The sequence below is a fragment of the Hemicordylus capensis genome, chromosome 2, assembly GCF_027244095.1.
Source record: "Hemicordylus capensis ecotype Gifberg chromosome 2, rHemCap1.1.pri, whole genome shotgun sequence".
NCBI classification, from domain to species: Eukaryota; Metazoa; Chordata; class Lepidosauria; order Squamata; family Cordylidae; genus Hemicordylus; species Hemicordylus capensis.
The window spans coordinates 273,402,789-273,423,551 of record NC_069658.1 but is presented as its reverse complement, the minus strand read 5'-3'; the positions used below and the strand labels follow the sequence as shown (position 1 = coordinate 273,423,551).

The window sequence follows — 20,763 nt, the reverse complement described above, 5'->3', positions numbered from 1 at the left end:
TGGATATGAGGAAATGAGTGAGGCAGTAAGACAGGCTGGTATTAGGGATCCAAGATAGCCACCTCTCTGACATGAATGACCCTAATCTTACACTAGATAGAGCCAACGGAGCTTTTATATAAAGCAACAAGAGGCTCTCCTAAGGCACAACTTTATACAGGAGGCCGCAGTTTTAGCTATCATTTTTTTGAGGAAGAAAACCTAAGAGAGAACTACATATTCAGACTTCCAGAAACTCACAAACACCTAGACAGAGAACAAAGGAAGTGAGCAAAGAGATGCAGAATTTGCCAGTGGTGTGACCAGTCATCTCACAGGAGCAGTGTTCCTCTAAGGCATGCGCATGTGTGTGCGCTCACACGGTTTTTGATGTCCACTCAGTTAATTTTAGATCCCGCTCAGGTTGAATCAGGAAGGTCCCACACTGAATACATGTGTGCGCATACTGCCTTGATACTGCCACCCAGAACAAAACCCATTCCACAAACAGATATAAAAAATTAGAGAGAGAACACTGCACAGCAGTATCCAGCTTGAGACACAATATATAGGAAATGTGGGGAAAGGGGGCATAGCTGCAGTATGCCAGTCCAAAAACCAAGTGGCAAAGATTTTCCCAAGATCACCACCCCAGTGATATAAACATGGCTTACCTGGAAGCAGTTGGAAGAAATAGCCAAAATGAGCCACTATGGGCTACCACAATTACTGTGGGAGATCACCAAGCTAAATTTAAAAGAGATACAGGAAGATATGTCATCAGATCCCAGCCTTACTGTACAGGAGGGTGAAGGCACCAAAACTTCAAAAACTCAGTAAGAAAAAAGGTCTAGAACTATCCATGCCAAGGGTGAGAGGCAAATTTTATGCCACCATACAGCTAGGGAAATATACTACCCTATATACCCAAATGCAAGCCGAGCTCCCCCGCACCCCATTACTTCTTAAATATAGGCAGACTGTTTTGAATTCAGGGTCCTCTTTCTTTTGGGTAAAGGAAGGTATAACCTATATGTAGCCTCTATCTTTTAAGGCATCATCTTAAATTCAGAGTTGCCTTCTATTCAGGTAAATACAGTACATCTCAAGGTCTGCTAGCGATATTGTAGGCTAGGAAACTGTCATTAAAAGAAGATTTCCGAAACTGTTCCAAAACCTTTCTATACTAGAGAGTGACTTTCAATGTTAGGGGTGTGTACAAACCACAGCCCGAGAATCAGTTCGACGTGGGAATGGGAGTGGCAGCTTTAAGAAAGAGGAGAGCAGGTCCTTACCATGCAGCTTCCTGCTAGCGCAGCGCTTGGCCCAAGTACCACCCATGCGGTGCCAGCATGCACATGCTTACCATGCAAATGGTGCACATGCATGCACGGACACCATGAGCATAGGGGCACTTGGGCCAAGCACTGCCCCAGAAAGAAGCTGCATGAGGCAGTGGAGAGCAGGTAAGGACCTGCTCTCCTCTTTCTTAAAGCTCACACTCCCCACATTGAACAAGTGCTCGTACCATGGTTTGTGCACACCCCTAATCAATATATTAATTTGACAATCAATTTGACCTTAAATGCAAAGCCATTCTGTCAACACTTGGTCTCTCTACCCTATTGTCCAAAGTAAAGAATGAATGAATATTTGGAGCAGATGAGAGTTCTCAAACATGGACATTCCAAAAGATTCATGTACAAGCATGTTAGTTGTACCAAAACCAAATGGGAAGGTTCGAATGTCTGTAATTTCTGCTGATTAAGTTAATGATGCCATCAAATACTATATGAAACCTTACACACACACACACACACACACACACACACACACACACACACACACACACTCCCACACTCCTTTTAACCTTCTAGTCCAGAAGTATTTATTCTGACAGCAGCGCCCTAAAGTGGTCAGAGGGCCAGAGCTTTCCCAGGCTTGCTACGCAGGAGCTTTTCACTAGAGAAAATGAACATAAGGCTTGACATCCACAACTGCAGTGTAGCCCGTACACTAGGCTTCAGCAGTACATACATCTGTGGGCAAACCTTTTAACAACTATACCACAAAATTAACAAACTATCCATTAAAAGTAAGAAAAAAATGTTACATTAGGGATTGCACTAAAAATTGCACAAATGGCAAAAGAAAAAACACCTACCATTGGACTATGTTCAAATGAAAATGCTGCTGCCCATTTGATACAAACCATTTCACACTGGTACTCAGTGCTTCACTGGTTGAAGACCTATGTCCTATGTTTGCCACTTCATCCAGAGTATAATGAAATAATCCCATGGGCATTGTTTATTTACAACATGTTCATGCTGAAAACAATTAATGCTTAATAATATGGTTGGGCTAAACACACCAAGTAGACAGAGGCATAAAGAATAATAATTCATATTTATTTAACATGGTTAAAATTACTATACAGGTAATTCATTCCATCTTCTGCAGCTGTAAACCACCCTGTCCACAATTAACTGAAATCTTACTAGATATCATGACTCACCAGTGAGAACAACACATTGCCTGTTTCACAACAGTCATCACCTCAGACTCACCTAGCCAATAACCAAAACAAAGAAAGTCCCCAAGACTGCCAACTACACACTTCAACTAAAAGATGAACCGTACACTTATGTAATGATCTTGTACTGTATTCTACATATCATAAGGAGTAAAAATCTCAAGACCTGTGGGCAAAAGCTACTGTAGAATCAAATATGTTCGTACACCGCCTCTGCTTCAAAAGGTTTTCTTGGTAACAGACGTATCACCTACAATCCAAGACCAAGAAAGAATTACCCTCTAACAGAACTTTAGTAAATGCTCTGAGATTCTCCACTGAAAGTCTAATACAAATACAATCCAAATTCAGAATTATTATACAGGTTGAGAATCCTTTATCCGGACTCCCGAAATCCAGAAAGCTCCGAAATCTGACCACCACGCCAAAAAAACAAAACACAAAACAAAACCCCCGCTTGTATTTTCCGCTTGTATTCTCGACCTGTAGGTTCAACCACTCACAAAGCCCTCAAACCAATCCCAGCCCCAACTCAGCAGCTAACAGTGGCAAAGCAGCAAAAAGCCCCCAAACTAAGCAGCACCGGCAACTCACAGAAAGGCAAAGCAGCACCCGGGGCCCCGTCTGCAATGGCAGTGTCCCGGCTGCTCCTCAGCCTCGGCTCCTCTTTCCTTCCCACATGTACGGGCACTTTGCTGGTGGCATTTAAGGGCACTTGTAGGCAGGACAGGGGCCAGGGAGGCAAAGCAGCGCCCAGGGCTCCATCTGCAATGGCACTAAAAACAGGGGAAGAGCCCTCCTTGGGGTGGAGCCAAGCTGGTTTTGTGAATGGGACTGCACTGCCACTCACACGCTTCTCAAGCTGGTCTGTGAGAGGAGAAGGAGGAAAAGCAGGAAGGAGCTTGGCTGGAAGGCAGGAAGGAACTTCAAGGGTTGTTGGAAGAAAGAAACCAATAACCTTTCATGCCCAAGTTATCTCATTTATGAACATATTCCGAAATGCGGAACACCTCTGGTCCCAAGCAGTCCGGATAAAGGATTCTCGACCTGTAATGATTAGCATTATAATAAGTGACTTTTCAAACGTATACAGATTTGAACTACTTAATTAAAACATCCCCCATACCCAATATAGGCCATTTAGCCTATTTACAAAGCTATATGCTATGCAAGAGTATTTGCATTTTATGGCCTAGTAAATTCTATGCTTTTAAATAGGTCAAAGTACTAAGTGCCAAGTGTCTTTTTATAACAATGGCGAGAATCCCAGAGTGGATTTGCTAAGTTACTATTTGAAGGCCTTAAAAGTTCAGTGATGCTTTATGAAGTAGCTAGAGCCAATATTAGTCCTGACGGAACCCTCATATGAAGGGAGAATAAAAATGCGAGCTGTTTCCACCTTCTTAACTACTGTACACTTGGCAAATCCTAAATCCCAATACTTGTCACAGTTAAAAATAGTATCTGATCCACTGGCAGGTTACCAGCATCATCTATTTTACATCTTCTTGAAATCACAGAAGATATCTCACTCTTTGCAACACAACTAGTAACACACACCCCGAGTGTGTATTGGTAGAGCAAATGCTATAATTACAAAATGCAGCAGCCCACCTCCTTCATGAGTGGCCGTAAATTTGATAATGTCACACCTCTTTTACGCTCACTGCACTGGTTGCCTGTTCGGTTCCGGGTTCAGTTCAGAGTGCTGCTTCTCACAAAACACTTACAGGCTGGCTTGCTTGCTTGCTTGATTGATTAAGTGCCAACAAGTCGGTGTCGACTTTTAGCAACCACATAGATTCTCTCCAGGATGATCTGTCTTCAACTTGGCCTTTAAGGTCTCTCATGGTGTATTCATTGCTGTTGTTATCGAGTCCATCCACCTTGCTGCTGGTCATCTTCTTCTTCTCTTTCCTTCAACTTTTCCCAGCATTATGGACTTCTCAAGAGAGCTGGGTCTTTGCATGTGTCCAAAGTATGATAGTTTGAGCCTGGCCATTTGTGCCTCGTATGAAAACTCTGGATTGATTTGTTCTAGGATCCATGTGTTTGTTTTCCTGGCTGTTATGGGCTTAGCACCTGTATCTCTCTGGGATCGCCCCTCTCGGCCAGTTGTATCCCAAACTGTATGTCTTCTCAGCTGGCCCTCCTCAGTGTCCCAGGCTCTGGTGAAGTGCCTGGTGCCTGGGCCCATAGGAGGGCCTTCTCTGTGGCTGCCCCTCTTTGGAACACACACACCCCGGGCTGCTTTTAAGGCCCTTCTTAAGATCCACCTGTTTCACCAGGCATTTGCCCTTTAATTGTTATTATTTTAATTGCTATGGGTATTGTTGTTCACCGCCTAGAGTTTTTGGAGGAGGTGGTATATAAGAAAATGTAAATGAATAAATAAATAAAATATGCTGCAGTAAATCACACTTATGCAAAGCATCATTTTGACTGATACAAATACCACCAACTAGGTTTTTCACTTCATTGTCTTAACAATGATGCCTCCACTGGCAATACTACTATGCTAAAGGTCTAAAGATGAGTAATACAAAAGGTCTAAAGATAAATAATACATAACAAGTTTTATGTGGTATTTAAATAGGAGACTTAGGAGGACTGAATCTATTGTTTCCCCAATATTAAGATTATAATTCTGCTCTTAAGTATATGTAGTTTAAAAGGGCAAAAAATAGTTACAGATAACTGCTATCCCTTCCCAAGGCATAAAATCCATTATATTATACTTTTGTCTAAATTCAGACATGCTAAGTACGACAAATAAAAAACAGCTTGTTACATGGACCTTCTCCATGTATGTGTATAACAAATGCCAGAATATGACTTTTAGAGTTGTATAAAACAACTTATTTTAATGCCATGACTTCGTGACTCATATACTGAGGCAAAAACCTTAAATTGGGGCTTTCAAGTGGGGCTTGAAAGGTAAATAGTAAAAAGGCATTCCATCTTATGAAAATGGTATCTTCTAGCTGCAATGAATGTTTATACTTATATAAAGAAAAAAGTTAGGTTCAAGTTGCTTTTTAGTAGTAATATGTTGTCATAGCAGCAAAGCAGATGTTTCTCAACAAGCTCTGAAACATATAGTGAGAAGAAAGTATGCAAACACATGGCAGGGGGAGCTCTTTCTCTAAAGAAACAGTTTTACAGTTAAACTGTGGAAATCAATTGTGTCCACAAAGCAGAGCTAAAGATAGGCAATTGCCTCATGCTCTTTTGCTGCAAAGGTCCATCATCTTTTTGGCTGCTCTCATCCAGAATACTGCAGTATGGACAATATTTTCTGTGGTGTTCTCTCTAATACAATCAAGAACAAGTTGTTCTAGCACGAACTAATCTGCCTACTTTCCTTTCATTTTCTCTACAACTGGACTAAGTTTGGTTCACATCGAGGTCCACAAGTTAGATCTATTGCACCTCAAATGTTCAAACATCCGCCATCTTGGACTGGGGTGGATGACATCATTGTAAACCACACCACTGAGGTGTGTAGTTGTGTCACTCACAACAACTGTACCAACTTTGGTTCAAATCGGTTAGACAATCCTCAAGTTAGTGCATATGCACCTCAAAAGTTCACATGTCCACCATTTTGAATGGGGGTGAATGACATCATCACAAACTATGCCACTGAGGTTTCCCCATGTGCCCTACAGCTGTAGCAAATTTGGTTCAGATTAGTCCAGGGGTTGCCAAGTTGATGGAGGGGGGAATAACATACAGAATGCTGGATGATCTCATACGCCTACTGGAAAGTAGGCTAAAAACTGTCCATATTCATTTCTACCACCATCTCATATCCAAAGGCTAAGTGTGGATAACATCTGTTTTATATCAAAAGAGACCGATCCCTGTTTCCAAAGGGTTCTTAGTTTCTGCACCACCTGAAAGTCAGGGGCTTCAAAAGGAGAAGACAGAATTGAAATAACTTATAATGTTCAAACACGTACAATTACTGCTGTGAAAAATCTGTAGCCACTTTGAGTGTCCAATAAGAAATGAATTAAAGGATGGCATAGATGACTATCAATTCTCCACCACTGTATGTCTGCACTGTGCTGGAGTAAAAACATCAATGCTCACCTTCTTCAAAAAACACTCTGTATTGGTTCAGATAATCTTGGTCTATAATTTCTCCTTTGAGCGGTCTTCCCCAGGGCTAGGAAACAGAATGTCGTCTTCTTTCTCGCCATAGGAGGATGGAAGCTAAGCGAGGGCCTTAATCTTCCACGGATTATCTTTGTAAATCAGAATCTGGTCACATCATTTGTGTATTATATTATTAAAAGCGGTACTGTACTATTAAAAAGGTATTTAATTTTGACCATATATCCAATAAATGAGTAATAATTTTTTTAGGGTGTATGACAACTGCTTCATAGAGACCAGCTTATTGGTCTCATAAGGTGGTAAAACAAAATGAAACTATCGTCTCCGACTAGCTGTCACAGAACAGTAAGACAATTTATGCACTCTGGGCAACCCTGCATAATTTTTTTAATGCAAGTTATTTGACAACAAGTTTGTGGTATATGCAGAGACTCTGTGGGCATGCAGAAAACATGCAGAATACGGTACTGGATGCAGAATTTAGCATCCACTGAATCTCAGCCATCACCTTAAAAAAAAAAAAAATTCTATAGCTCTTATAGCAAAGATGCTTCAAATTGTGTGGGTAACATCTGCTACCAATCCAGAAAGTGGTAGAACAAGTTTTCCAGTGGGGTGCAGTCTTCATGCCATGCATAGCTCCTGGCCCTTCCCTATGACTAAATTATGCAGAATAAGATATTCAAACAATGCCAAATAACGTACAGAAAATAAATTATGCAAAGTTGCCCAATATGCATAAAGCATACAAGAAACAGAATTTTGCTCTTTCTTGGCACAGAATTTTAGCGTGAACATGGAGCACACAACCCTGCTACTAACCCTTATGCTAATACAGGTTTTTAAGCACACCAAAGAGGTCAGTCACAAGCAATCCTCAGAAAGCTTTTCATGGCACAGAATGTAGGAAACAAAAGTTCAGTTTAGAACGGAACATCAGGATTGAAATGTGGTTCTGCATTCACCACTGACAAACTATCAAGTTTTTATTGTTTTGTACTGTAGCCTAGTGAATTCAGCTTACATCTAAGCAATTTGGACATAATTCCTGCTCAGTCATGGAATCAATGAGAAATCACACGTTCAATACCTCCTACCTAAACAGGTTGCAACAAAATTTAGAAATATCACAGCTAAAAAGCACTTTCCATGTTAAAAGAGTGCTATATAAAAGTGATGAAGGTATAGAAAAACCCAGTGTGGTAATACTGAGAGGAATACTTGCTTCCAAATTCAGTCACAAATATGGAAAAATACGTCTGAGGCCATCCCTAGAAACTTCCTCCTACAATTCTGGACTTGATTTGTATAAATATAGCAGCAAACATCCTAAAAGTGTCCATGCAGTGTGCTAATGTCCATGCTTCTGAAGCATGGGTGCTTGCATCGGGGTAATGTTCACCGATTCCGCTTTCCCCTGGAAGCGCTGAAGGTTGAAAGTCCGCTGAAAGTCCCTGAAGGCTGTGCAGCCATCAGGGACCTGCTTCCAGGTTGCAACATAAATGGTTATATCCATCCAAAACATGCCATTTAGAAGCTGTTGAGGTATAGGATTTATCGTACTTCTAGTAGCTCCACAGCAGTATGCCTTTATTCAGGGACTGACAAACCCTAGGTGCCAGGTAACCATGGCACCTAGACGAGGATATTCAGAGGCAGTGTTAATTTATAAAATATTTATTTGTCCCAGCTAGCCTTGTTTCTGTTCTAAGTATATTACTTGTAAAGGGGATAAAAAGACGCTCAATTGAACCTCCCACTCAACGCTAAGGGTATCCACATGACCGTTTGAGAGGTTGGGTGGCGGGGGAAGGCTGCGAAACCTTACTTTCCCCCAGATGATCCAGTAAACGTTGAATCAGGCAGTGAGGAGCTCTGGAGACTGGAACAATATGTTCCGGCCTCCAGGTATCCTACAATACACTGCACACTAAGCATGATGCATTGCCAGATTCCTCCAGGAGAAGAGTACTCTAGGCACCTGTCTCTGTAACCATATGGGCTGCTACAGCCCGCATGGTCACACAACTGCCAAGCCTGGGTTAAAGGAGCTCTCATGCCCTTAACCCAGGCTAAAAAGCTGGGCTAGGCAGCGCTCTGACTACTACACAACACTGGCAATTTTGACAGTTCTCCAAATCATTCATTTCAACCAAGTGTGTGCATACATCATTCATAGCATACTTCAATGACATATATATGTGTATATATGTGTATATGTGTATATATATATATACACACACACACATATATACACACACACATACACACACACATACACACACACACTGCTTTCAACAAAAGCTTCCAAAGTAGTTCACAGAAATATAAATAAGTGAGTGAGTAAGTAAGTAAATAAAATAAAATACCCTGACCTAAATTATTAGAAAACGCTGCAGATCATTGCAAATAAAACAAAGCATAGTATTCTTGCCCTAGGGACTATTAATAGAGGCAATGGACATAATTTGCTTTGAATTTACAATACAAGCACCCTAAACACAATTAACTGAAAGTAAATTAACTGAAAGAACCTTTCCCATGCCTATTGCACTAATATCATAATCAGAACAAAATTTTCAGAAAAGTCTGATTATCCAAACGCTAGAAACATTATTAAATTATTAATATACTGCTGTCCAACAAAAAGGTTTTCAAAGTAGCTGACATGGCAAAAGTTATGAAGAAATAGTTCCCTGTCTCAAAATTGCCCTAAAAACAAAACAAAAATAAACAAAAACTCAGAAGAGAGACACCAGCAATAGCCACATTGAGGGAAGCTGTGCTGAATAGGGACAGCTGCTCTCCCCTTGATAAATAAAGATGACCCACCACTTCAAAGTGAGCCTCTTTGTCCAGACGTTTAATTTTAGTACTAGTGGCAAGTACAAAAAAAAATTTTTTTTTCCAAGATAAGTGCAGAATTGCTTTAAAGACGTAGAAAAGAAGAAATGGCAGAGCTATTTCACAAAACTCACTGGAGATGATAGGTAGTACATATACATGATAAAGCTTGACTGTACACTGTTATTAATGTGAACATGCTCTGGTAGTATTTGAGCTAGCAATACTGTGAGGATTAAAACAGAATAAAACAATTCTTGTCAGTTGCATTCTGCTTGGTCTCCTCCCTTAGTGAAGAAACTACAGGTTGCTTACCTGTAGCTTTGGTTCTTCTAGTGGTCACCTGTCCTTTTACACCAACGGGCTATGCGCCTGTGCAGAGATCTCACTGGAACCTAACAAGCTCAATTCTCCTGCTTTGGGTGGGAACCTCGCCCCCTGCCGCTATACACGGCTGCACCACTCCACATCCCCTCAGTCACGGAGTCCAGCTTCATTAGACCCAGCGGGGAGGATGGGAGGGTGTGTAAAAGGACAGATGACCACTAGAAGAACCAAAGTTACAGGTAAGCAACCTGTAGTTCTTCAACGTGGTCTCTGTCTTTTACACCAATGGGCACATAACAAGCTAGCACCCAAGGAGGAGGGAAGAAACAGAAGCAATGTGCAATATGCCAGAAGTATTCATTTCAGAAACAAGTACATCAGCTGAAAACAAACTGCAGGATACTCCTGCCAAACATAGCATCATTCCGTGCCCTGGCATCAATAGCATAATGATGGATAAAGGAGTGGGGCGAAGCCCAAGTAGCTGCCTGACAGATAGTGTCCAAAGGGACAAAGGGATCAAAGGCAACAGAGGCCGCCATGGACATAACCAAATGCATCTTAACGGTCACAAGCAACTGTTTATGAGCCTATTATTATTATTTCTTGTTTACACAGACAGGTGTTATTGACTGGTTTGTTTGATCCAGACATCGAGTCCTTCCCAAGGACCTGGGATGGCTGAATTTTATCATCAATACTGTTGGTTATTATAGATATCGTTGCAAAATATAGGCTGTTTCCAGTAAAGCTGCTTTTTGTAATTGGCTGATGGTGATTTCTGTGGCCCCTATGGTGTTGAGGTGCTCTTCAAGGTGTTTTGAAATTGCACCTAGGGTGCCAATTACCACTGGGATTATTTGGGTCTTCTTCTGCCACAGCCTTTCAATTTGTAGATCTTTGTATTTTGTGATTTTTTCCATTTCTTTCCCTTCTATTCTGCTATCCCCTGGTATTGCTATGTCGATTATTTTGACTTGTTTTTCTTTCTTCTCGACTACAGTGATATCTGGTGTATTGTGTGGCAGATGTTTGTCTGTTTGTAGTAGGAAGTCCCATAATATTTTTGCATCTTCGTTTTCGACAACTTTTTCAATTTTATGGTCCCACCAATTTTTGGCTACAGGTAGCTTGTATTTTCTGCAGATGTTCCAGTGTATCATCCCTGCTACCTTGTCATGCCTTTGTTTGTAGTCAGTCTGTGTGATCTTTTTACAACAGCTGATTAGGTGGTCCACTGTTTCATCTGCTTCTTTACAAAGGCGGCACTTGCTGTTTGTTGTTGAACCTGGAAGGGGATGCCGAAGTTCAGATGATGAATCTTGACCCACCATGCTGCAGCCACCCACAACCCCCGAGGGGTTGTGCGCTCCAAACAAGCCAAGTCCCAAAGAGGGTCGAACACATCCAAGAACCATCGCTGAACGACACACATCTGAAGGAGTGCATGAGGGAACCCATACGTGGTGGCAGCCATATGTCCTAAGAGGTGCTGCACTGAGTGCATGGTTTGCGGACATCTGGCCAGAAAAGTGGAGGCCAACATCACGAGCATTCTTATGCAAGCTTCTGAGAGAAAGAACGTCTCTAGGCCGGTATCAAAGATCAGCCTTATAAATTGTATTCTGTGGCCCGGTTCCAGCTGGGATTTCTCGTCTAGGGAGACCATCCACATGTCTCTCTCTAGGAGGACCAGTATAGTCAATACCAACAACATTTGGACACGCCTGTATACCAGGTGTTTGTTCACTGCCCTGAGGTCCAGTATAGGATGATGACTGCTGTCCAGTACCGGGGATAGAAACTGAGGTTCTTCACATTCGCAACCCTTTCTATCACATCCTTTGAGAGAAGAGTGTAAACCTCTTCGTCCAACCCCAGAGTAGACGGAGTAGTCATGACCCCGGACACGGGTAGTGTCCTGCAGAACTTGAGAGCATCACCCAAACGTATGACCATGGACCCACTGATCCACAGTCACCCTCTCCCAATTCGCCACAAATGGGGCCAGGCGGGTCCAAAAGGGCCCACAGTCACTGTTTCTTTGGAAAAGTGTTTGGACGCTGTTTCTGAAAGGCCAGCTTACTAGGCTGGAGCCTGGACTTGTATCGAGACTGGAACTTGTTGCCGTGAAAGGAATGCTCCGATGAAGATTGCTGTTGTGAATGGGCTTTCGGCTGTTGATAAGCAGACCACCAGGATGGCCTCTGTGGCTTAGGGCTCAAAAAAGAGTAGGACATTGATTTCGCCTCAGCTTCTGGACCTTCTTTAACGTGTCATCCGTTTGCTCCACAAAGAGGCTAGAACCCTCGAAAGGAAGATCTTAGATCCTGGCATGGGCCTCACAGGTCAGACCAGACTAACGCAGCCAGGCACGCCTCCTGAAAGCCACAGACATGGCCATCACTTTGGCTGTGCACTCCACCAAGTGTCTAGCCGAGTAGAGTTCCTGCTTCGTGGAGAAAGGCTTTAGCCGGGTCACACTTGTCCTGTGGCAGGAGATCCAAAAAAGGGGGCCACCTTCTCCCACAAAAAGTGGTTATACCTGGCACTGTAGGTCTGGTAATTAGCCACCCTTAAGTGGAGAGTTGAAGCCAAGTAAAGCCTCCCTTCCAAAGGAGTCCACTTCTTGCCCTCCTTGTCATTGGGCACAGAATGTCTATGACCTCTGGACTTCTGCAGAGACGCCTCCACCACAATGGAGTTAGGGGTGGGATGATTCTTCAGGAAAAGCTGCATCGTCCTGCAGCTGTACTCTGTAAAACTTCTCCAAGTGCTTGTTGGGTTGGGAAAGAGTTGCTGGCTTTTTCCAATGCCCTTGCATGACCCCCAACAAAGCAGCGTTAAGGGGCAGAGTAGCTGGTACCTTACCCTCCACATCAATAAGGCTGAACAAGGGGTCCAATTCCCCTTTCTGCTGCGTACCGAGGCTCACGCCCAGGACAGAGGCCATGCGGGCCACATATGTGGAGTATTGTTTAAGGTCCTCTGATGGAGAAACAGGCTTGGAGTCCAACTGAATAACCAGAGGGGAAGACATCAAGGAAACGGCATTCGAGCCCAGAGAGCCAGGTTCGCTTTCGCTGTCCGACTGGGGAGGTGCTAAAGAGTCCTGAGCCAAAGCCATCAAAATAGTAGGGGAGTCCGCTTTGTTTTCCACATTGTCCGGTACAGAGCTGTGTGACTCCGCTGGCTTTACCTGGGTAGGTATTGAAACCTGTTGTCAAACCAGAGCTTCAGAGGGCGAATCGCACCTCTCAGGGTGATCTCAAAGACAATGCTGAGGAGACTGCAAGTGAGGCCTTCACTCCAAATGTGAGGGGGACTCGCGCCAATCACGAACAGTCTCGGCTTTCCCATAAGCAGGTTCCTCTCGGTACTGAGACCCGTATCGGGGCTTTCTATAGTCCGAATGATAGTGCATATGGAAATATCTATAAGCGCTTGAGTCCCGGCGTCAAGCAGCATAAAGGGGGGGCTCATCCTCAAAAAAGGGGGAGTGTCGAGTGGGTATACGGTACCAATCCACATAAACAGGCTCATGTCAATCCCGGTGACCTGGCCTGTATTCGGAGGAGCATTCTTCCGAGTCCCAACGCGTGCTTCGATCCCTAGGAGGGAGCTGCTCCTGGTGCCACAGAGGAGAGGAATGACGCCAAGGCAGCCACGATGCGTCTCCGGAGGGCTAGTCCAGCAAATAAGACTCCTCATTGGAGGTAGCGTATTCACACACATCGGTTGCTAACGACAATTCTCTACCAGTGTGGGCATGATCAGGCATCAGGGTTAGAGACCTCTCAGCCAGTGGCGAGCCAGGCAGAACAGAGATCGAAGGGTTCGTATCGGAGGGGCTGGCACTCCTGCCGGGCAACCCTGGAGCGCTTAGTCCTGTCCCGAACTCAACTTCGGTTTCTTGGCCAACAGGGCCTCCGAAGTAGGGACTGGTACTGGCTTCTTCTTATTTGGAATAGGCGGAAGGTGTTGATCCACCGGCAAACTCGGAAGCAACTTCAGCTTCTTCTTTTCCTTCGGTATCGGCACAGAAGAGGCCGGGGAAGAATGCAGGATCGCAGGCATAGGACGCTAAGGCAAGTCAGCCAATTGTGCCGACAGGGCTGAAACCAACAAGGGGTCAGAGACGGGAGGTGGCCGGCCAGCCACGAAGGTCCGTTTCAGCCAGGACCAGAGCCATGGAGATGAGGGGGGAAACCGCTAAAATAAAACACCCCCAAACCCCCGCTACTTCGCGAATAAAAAATAAAGAAGTAAAGAGAAAGAAGCAGGGAGAAAAACAAGAAGAGTATACAGGAATATTCTTACTAGTTGCCGAGCTGCAGATTCCACAATGTCTGCCGAAGCACGGACGACAAAGACTGAGGGGATGTGGAGTGGCACAGTTGTATACAGCTGCTGGGGGCAGGGTTCAAGCCCAAAGCAGGAGAATTGAGCTTGTTAGGTTCCAACGAGGTCTCTGCGCAGGCGCATAGCCCATCATTGTGAAAGACAGAGACCATGTCAAAGAACCAGAAGACTCTCCCATACCTCCTGATTATCTAATAATATGACTTCACTTAACTTGGGATAAGGTCCCTTCAATGGGGGAGTTGCGTGGGTGAGAGGAACAACCCTTTAATTCTTTCATTTGCCAACAAATTTTCCATGTGCAACTTAAGTAACAAAGCCAACAAAATGTTGGTATTCTGAACTAGCCCCCCTCCCCCATGTAAAAACAGTGAAAGTAACATTTTCAGTGCAGAATTGGGGCCAATACTTGCAAGCAAGATAAGCTGCAAATCAAAGTGCAGGGCCACCTCATTTGGAGGTGGCATCAGTGCTGCTGGGGCTAAAGGTCACAGATGTCACGACAATTGTTTTGAGCTCAAAAAGGATCAAAATTCCTTGTTAATATCTGAAATATCAAATTGGGGGAGCAGGTAGAGAACACAGGAATTAGCCTCGTATGTAACTCCCATTCAGGGCCTTCCAATAGGGTTATACTTTATTTATCAAAGGCTTGAAGTGAGTTTCATTTGAGCTATGCAGGGCCCTTTTGAGCGAGATTGTAACATTCCATTTTGCAAGTGTGTGGAAAATGTTACATTATACAGCAATGGCTGTTGAGTACCTGGCCATATCTCATCATATCTGCCCCTCAGACATTTACTATTGCTCTACATATTACTCTCTGGTGACTGCTCCTTTTCCATTTCCTAGACAATAACCTACTTGACATCATTATGATCCTTTTTGGAGCTCAAAACAGTTGTCATGCCAGCCGTGACCTTAAACCCCAGCAGCACTGATGGCAATTTAGGGATAGAGATTATTTTTATTTAGTTATTATTTATTTAATATATTTTTTATACTGCCCAAAACTTGCGTCTCTGGGCATTTTACAATGAAAATCATTTAAACATTAAACACATTAAAATTAAAATAATTTAAAACCAACATTAAAATTAAAACCATAAATCTAATTAAAAGGCTGGATGAATAAATGTGTCTTCGATGCCTTTTAAAAAGTTGCCAGAGATGGGGAGGCTCTTATTTCAACAGGAAGTGCATTCCAAAGTCCAGGGGCAGCAACGGAGAAGGCCCATTCACAAATAGCTGCCAAACAAGTTGGCAGCAACTGCAGATGAACCTCTCCAGATGATCTTAACAGGCGGTGGAGTTCATGGTGAAGAAGACGTTCTCTTGAATACCCAGGGCCTAAGCTGGTAGAGTTATACACTGTACATTAAAAAAAAAAAAATCCCCACCCACCCTTTTTCTCTTTGGAAGCAGGAAACAGATGGATGGGATGCTGTCTTTGCACTAATCACAGCATAGAGCTGAGGGGCCGGCTCCCTGATCTCTTGGGATATGGATTTTGCTGTAACAACGTCACAAGTACCTGTACTGTTAGTGTAACTATTGGGGGCAGCTGGCTCTCTTTCATACATTTTGGTGAGAACTGATCTCTCTCTCCCCCGCCCCCTTCATGTCTATATAGATAATGAAAAAAAGCAGCATTCCCTGAATTAATGTTCAAGCTACAGATTAAAAAAAACCACACACACTTAAAAAAAAAAGAAAGCTTGCTTATTCAATTGTATTTGCATGTACTTGTCTATGACCACAACAGCTCTGCTGTGTTTCAACTAGGAATCTATGACAAATAAGAAGGCAGAGAGAATGCATACATCCAATATTATAGGAGAGATAACAGTAATTCCAAAATGGCAGACTGAATGACAAGCAACAATCTTAAGTGTGAATTGCCAGGAGAGTCTGTCAGAAACAATATGGCACAGGAGGTTGAGGAAAGATGGGCATTCTTCACTTTAAGAGACCCACAGGACCTCCTCGCTGTTCTTCATGAGCACGAACACATGCATCACATGACCTATTTGCATGCATGTGGGGGAAAATCACAATACTGGATTCAATCATCACATTCATTTATTTGAATCAGTGTATCACATACCCATTACACATTACTTCAAGAGCTTTTATTCCCCTACTGGAAACATCTATCCTTTCAGTCTTTATCATGATTCAATAAAAACAGACCCCTCTGCTCCCCCTTAAACAAATATTTTAACATCTGCCAGTGGACTGACAAACAACAGATTTGAAAATGCTTCCACTTAAGAGTTCTTGAGAAAAGACAGAACAAAAATGCCAGAAATAAAAGATCTCCATTTGGGAGGAGAGTGTAAAAATAAAGGTATTTTAGAATTCCATTATTCAAAAGTGATAAAGGGAGTGAACATTTCAGAAAATATTGCTGAGAAGACAAGTTAAATTATTACTATTATTTATATACCTTCTTTTTAAAAAGTTCTCAAAGTGGTGTGTATATAAAAATAATAAGATGGTTCCCTTCCCTCAAAGGGCTCTCAGTCTTTAAAAAAAAACAAAACCCCACAAAGAAACTAGCAGCAACTACTGGGAGGATACTGTGCTGGAGTTGAATCAATTCATTAAATACTCATTGTTTCCTTTTTCAAGACACAAGAGGTAGTAGAACATTCAGTGCAACTAGAAGGAAAAACACTATTTAAAAATATAACCTGTTAATTTTAGCACTCACTGTTATAAGGTACCACAGGAAGTAAAAGTCAGTAGATCAAAGAAAAATTTATAACTAGATGAGTTGGACAATACCAAACCATGGTTTGGCACTTTGTGAACAAAACTCAGGCTTGTGCACCCCCTCTTCTCTTTCTGAACTACCATTCCCTTACTTCCTATTTGTTGGGGAAATCATTTGCTATTGCATGCAGTGCATAGTGTGCCTGCAAACCAGGATCAGAAACAAACTTGGGGGAGGGGGTGCAATTGGGGCACTTGCATTGAGCCCCACATCACCCACCCACCCAGCTTCACAAGAGAGAAAACCAAGCCCTACATCTAGCAAACCGGCTACAAGCCAGGAGAGGCTGATGAAGGGGCATGAGAGTACTGGCATCAGGGAGGAGGCAGCCAACTGACCCTTCCCCGATGCCAGCGCTCTCTTTCTCATACCCCTTTATTAGCCTGTCCCAGCCCAGAGTGCAGCAGGTTTGCTAGATGCAGGGCTTGCTTTCTCTCACGCAAAAGAAAAAGCAAGAGGGCCAGGAGAGGCTGAGAGGCACGCTAAGGAAGAGAATTCTGACATGAGGGGTGAGCATGAGGCATGGACGACTTTAGGGGCAAGAGTCTTTTCCAGATTTAACTGGAGATGCCAGGGATTGAACCTGAGACCTGCATGCAAAGCATGGGCTCTATCACTGAGCAAGAGTAGGGACTGCGGAGCAATATCGAAAGAGAAGAGGGAATGTGTGAGCCAGAGACTTGTTCATATACTGCCAAACCATGATTTGGTGTAATGTTTGCACCATTCATCAACCTAAAATGAGAGAAAAAAAATTTCTGTGTTATTATAAGTCTTTGGGCAGTAGCACACAACCAGTGAGAGTCAGAGAAGAATCTCCAAATGTCTGGTTGTTTTACAATTATGTAGGAAAGAATTCCTTGCATCATCTTTGATAACTTACTGTGGCTAGAAGGCAAGATTGCTGACTGAACAGACTACTCTTTTGAAACACTGCACCGATTCCTGTATTCCAAGAAGAGAGGTGGTTATGGCTCAATATGCAACAATACTGCATCCCGCAGGGGCACAAGAATGACCTCAAGATAGAAGGTGGTATTGGTCTATTTGGTTTTGTTCAGTTTTTACCCTTGTGGCTTTTAACCTTTTCTTTACCATTTATTGGGCAGGGGAAATTATATTTTACAAAACAAATGTTGTAACTTGTACTTTTGTGTGACAAAATGAGGGTTCCACTAGGTAAAATAGATAATTAGGCATGATTATTAGCTAAAGCATGAAATGACAGCGAAGCAAAAGTACTTGTACTTAAGCCAAAGCCTTAACCTTAATTTGCAGTAAGATGGGTTGTTTGTTTGTTTGTTCTTTACAGTAATATTTGATTAAGAATGAGAGATGAAATGTCACTGTTTCTTCATTAACACTATGAAAAAGTACAGTTAACATTCTTGACTCCTGCTATAAGTTTACTATGTGCTGCCTAGAAGGATATTTCAGCACACAAGTTTTGTCATGGATAATCAAGTGATGATGTAAAGCAAACATTAGGAGCAACAGTTACTGTTTGTACAGAAGATACCTTTTATTTTATTTTCATGCCTAAAAGCTACTTCATCCACACACTTACATTATAGTCTACATAAAGACTAACAAAAAACATTCATGCAGTATAAAAATATAACTATACATAATCTGTTTAGGCCAAGAGTTTATCTTCACATTTTAGATGCATGAGAATCAAAATGGCAAAATGATCACACCCTTCTACTGTAAACAAAAGGCCTGTGTTTATAGCACTTTGACTTGTAAATTTACATGGTTTAAATTACAAGTATGAAGGGGAAATACATATGCTCTTCAGGTGATTACCTTTAAACCATTAACCCTACAATTATTAATAAACTGACAAGAACAGCACTACTTTTTTGAAAGCTTTAATAATTACTAGAGACAAAACAACCTGATTTGCATGACAACAGTTCTTTGCTAGTTTCTCTTGCTTAGATGCTCCCTCCTTGACAAAGGTATGGATTTCAAACTTCTGCAGAAAAACAGTCTTAAAAGCATATTGCGTTCTTTTCACTAAATTCATTTTGATCAAACACTTAACCCCAGTATCATTAACAAAATACACGCTTAACAGAGTTTCAAACATGCAAAAATATTAATCTTATAATCGCAGACACCAACTTGTAAACAATCATCATGTATTTATAATACAGTTTGAAAAGAGCTGCAATGTTCCAAAATACTGTGATAGTTCAATGCAAACCTCAGCTTTTCGTCTGAGTTAATAGCAAACTCAACTCCCATCTGCTTTTGAACTTTGGCCAAATCACTCGAATGACATTTCAGAATGGCTTATGTGGGCCGCTTGCAGCAGTTAATCCCTCATTTTGAGATTATCCACTTTGATCAACTAACTCTGCAAAGGCCATCTATGTGACTCCAACATTATTCAGCTCCACCTCTGGCAGAGCAAACAAACAAACTTTAAAAATGCACAAAGTGTAAGTCTCTGCACTTCATGTCGTGTTAGTACAGAACTATACCAACCTTCTGCAAACTCCATTCAGATCTGGGCTCTCTGCCAATTCCTGCCTCTGAAAACTGCACCAGAAAAGTTACCCAGAGCTTTCAAGCCCTGTGCAAAGAAAAAGGCTTTTCTGGAAAGCCTTCTTGTTTAACATCCCCATTCACACAATTTGATCGTGCTTCACTGCACTCTTGCTACTAAAGCTTTTTATCATAATTTGGGTCTGCCCACAAACTCCAAACAGGCTCCATGTTTGGGTTTATGTAACATTTGCTATTACAGCAAAGTGCACTTCAGTCACAAAGGTCCTGGCAGATAACTAGTAAAAACAGGGAGGTGGAGTCTAATTTTATCTAATATAGTCACACCAAGAGTCCTTGCTGATGTAAATTAATCACTCTGTTTTCACGACAACCTGTCACAGTTTTAGAAGGCTGTACTTACACAATTTACTATGTTAATGTGCTAATCACTTACTGCCCTAATTTTCTGGCTGTTTTTTAAAGTAACATGACCATCTCACAGACATTAACAGATCGCACCACAGTGTGTATTATGAACGTGCATGGAACACTTAGACTACTTGAATTTTTCCAACAGGGCAATTCAATATAGCTTTTCACAACAAATACACTTTAATATCAAAACTACAGGACGATTATCTAAAGTTGCTTTATAATCTAAATGCTAAATTCTAATCACAAACAGATCTATTTATCAGAACACTGACATGTCTGTATGTATACAAGCATGTTCCTTTCATGCATTGCTTAGGTGTCAAAACTCTAAACCTTTCTGAAAATGTGTTGACAGTTACTAGCTAATGCCACATCTCAGCTAATTCAATGATGCTAGCAACTCCGCACGCCCAGTTTCACATGAAACACACACCCTATTCTCTCCCTCAATTCAGTGTTTTCCGCATTCTTCTATGAAGTTGGAAAAATGGCAGAGAACAAGAATCAGTCATACTTTTAAAAGGTAATTTATTTACTTCTTACTCATCCTTCAAAACAACATTAACATCATGAACAAACATCACAGTACATTAAAACTAGCTCTTTGGAAATAACTGCATTTTAAAGTTTCCAAGCATTTTGGCCAGAATCCAAAGCAACGTGTAACTAGTTTATTGTGCCCAAGAGGGCTTTGGACTTGTATTTCTTAAGCCTGCCTCCCACCTCAGCACATCAATGCTACATAACAATTTTCAAATTGAAAAGAGCTTCAAAAACAGTTGCAATGAGGCATAGGGAGAGGTTGCTCTTTAAAAGGAAGGAAAACAAAAATTCTCCTCAGGTTAGTGCAAGCTCCCGGGCTAAACTAATTCTTGGG

At 42.1% G+C, this 20,763-nt stretch overlaps 1 protein-coding gene across 12 annotated transcripts in view; it reads right to left on the bottom strand.

Moving 5' to 3' along the window:
* Positions 1–20,763, bottom strand: part of ATXN7 (ataxin 7) — a 212,165-nt gene that overhangs the window by 33,342 nt on the left and 158,060 nt on the right. Inside the window, exon 1 of one of the 12 annotated variants that reach the window (XM_053291787.1) lies at positions 19,449–19,502. The exons of the other annotated variants lie outside the window; for them this stretch is intronic. Coding sequence (XP_053147762.1) covers positions 19,449–19,464 — 16 coding nt within the window. The 5' untranslated portion in view covers positions 19,465–19,502. Of the gene's footprint in view, positions 1–19,448; positions 19,503–20,763 lie in introns of those variants that run through there. 12 annotated transcript variants of the gene reach the window in all.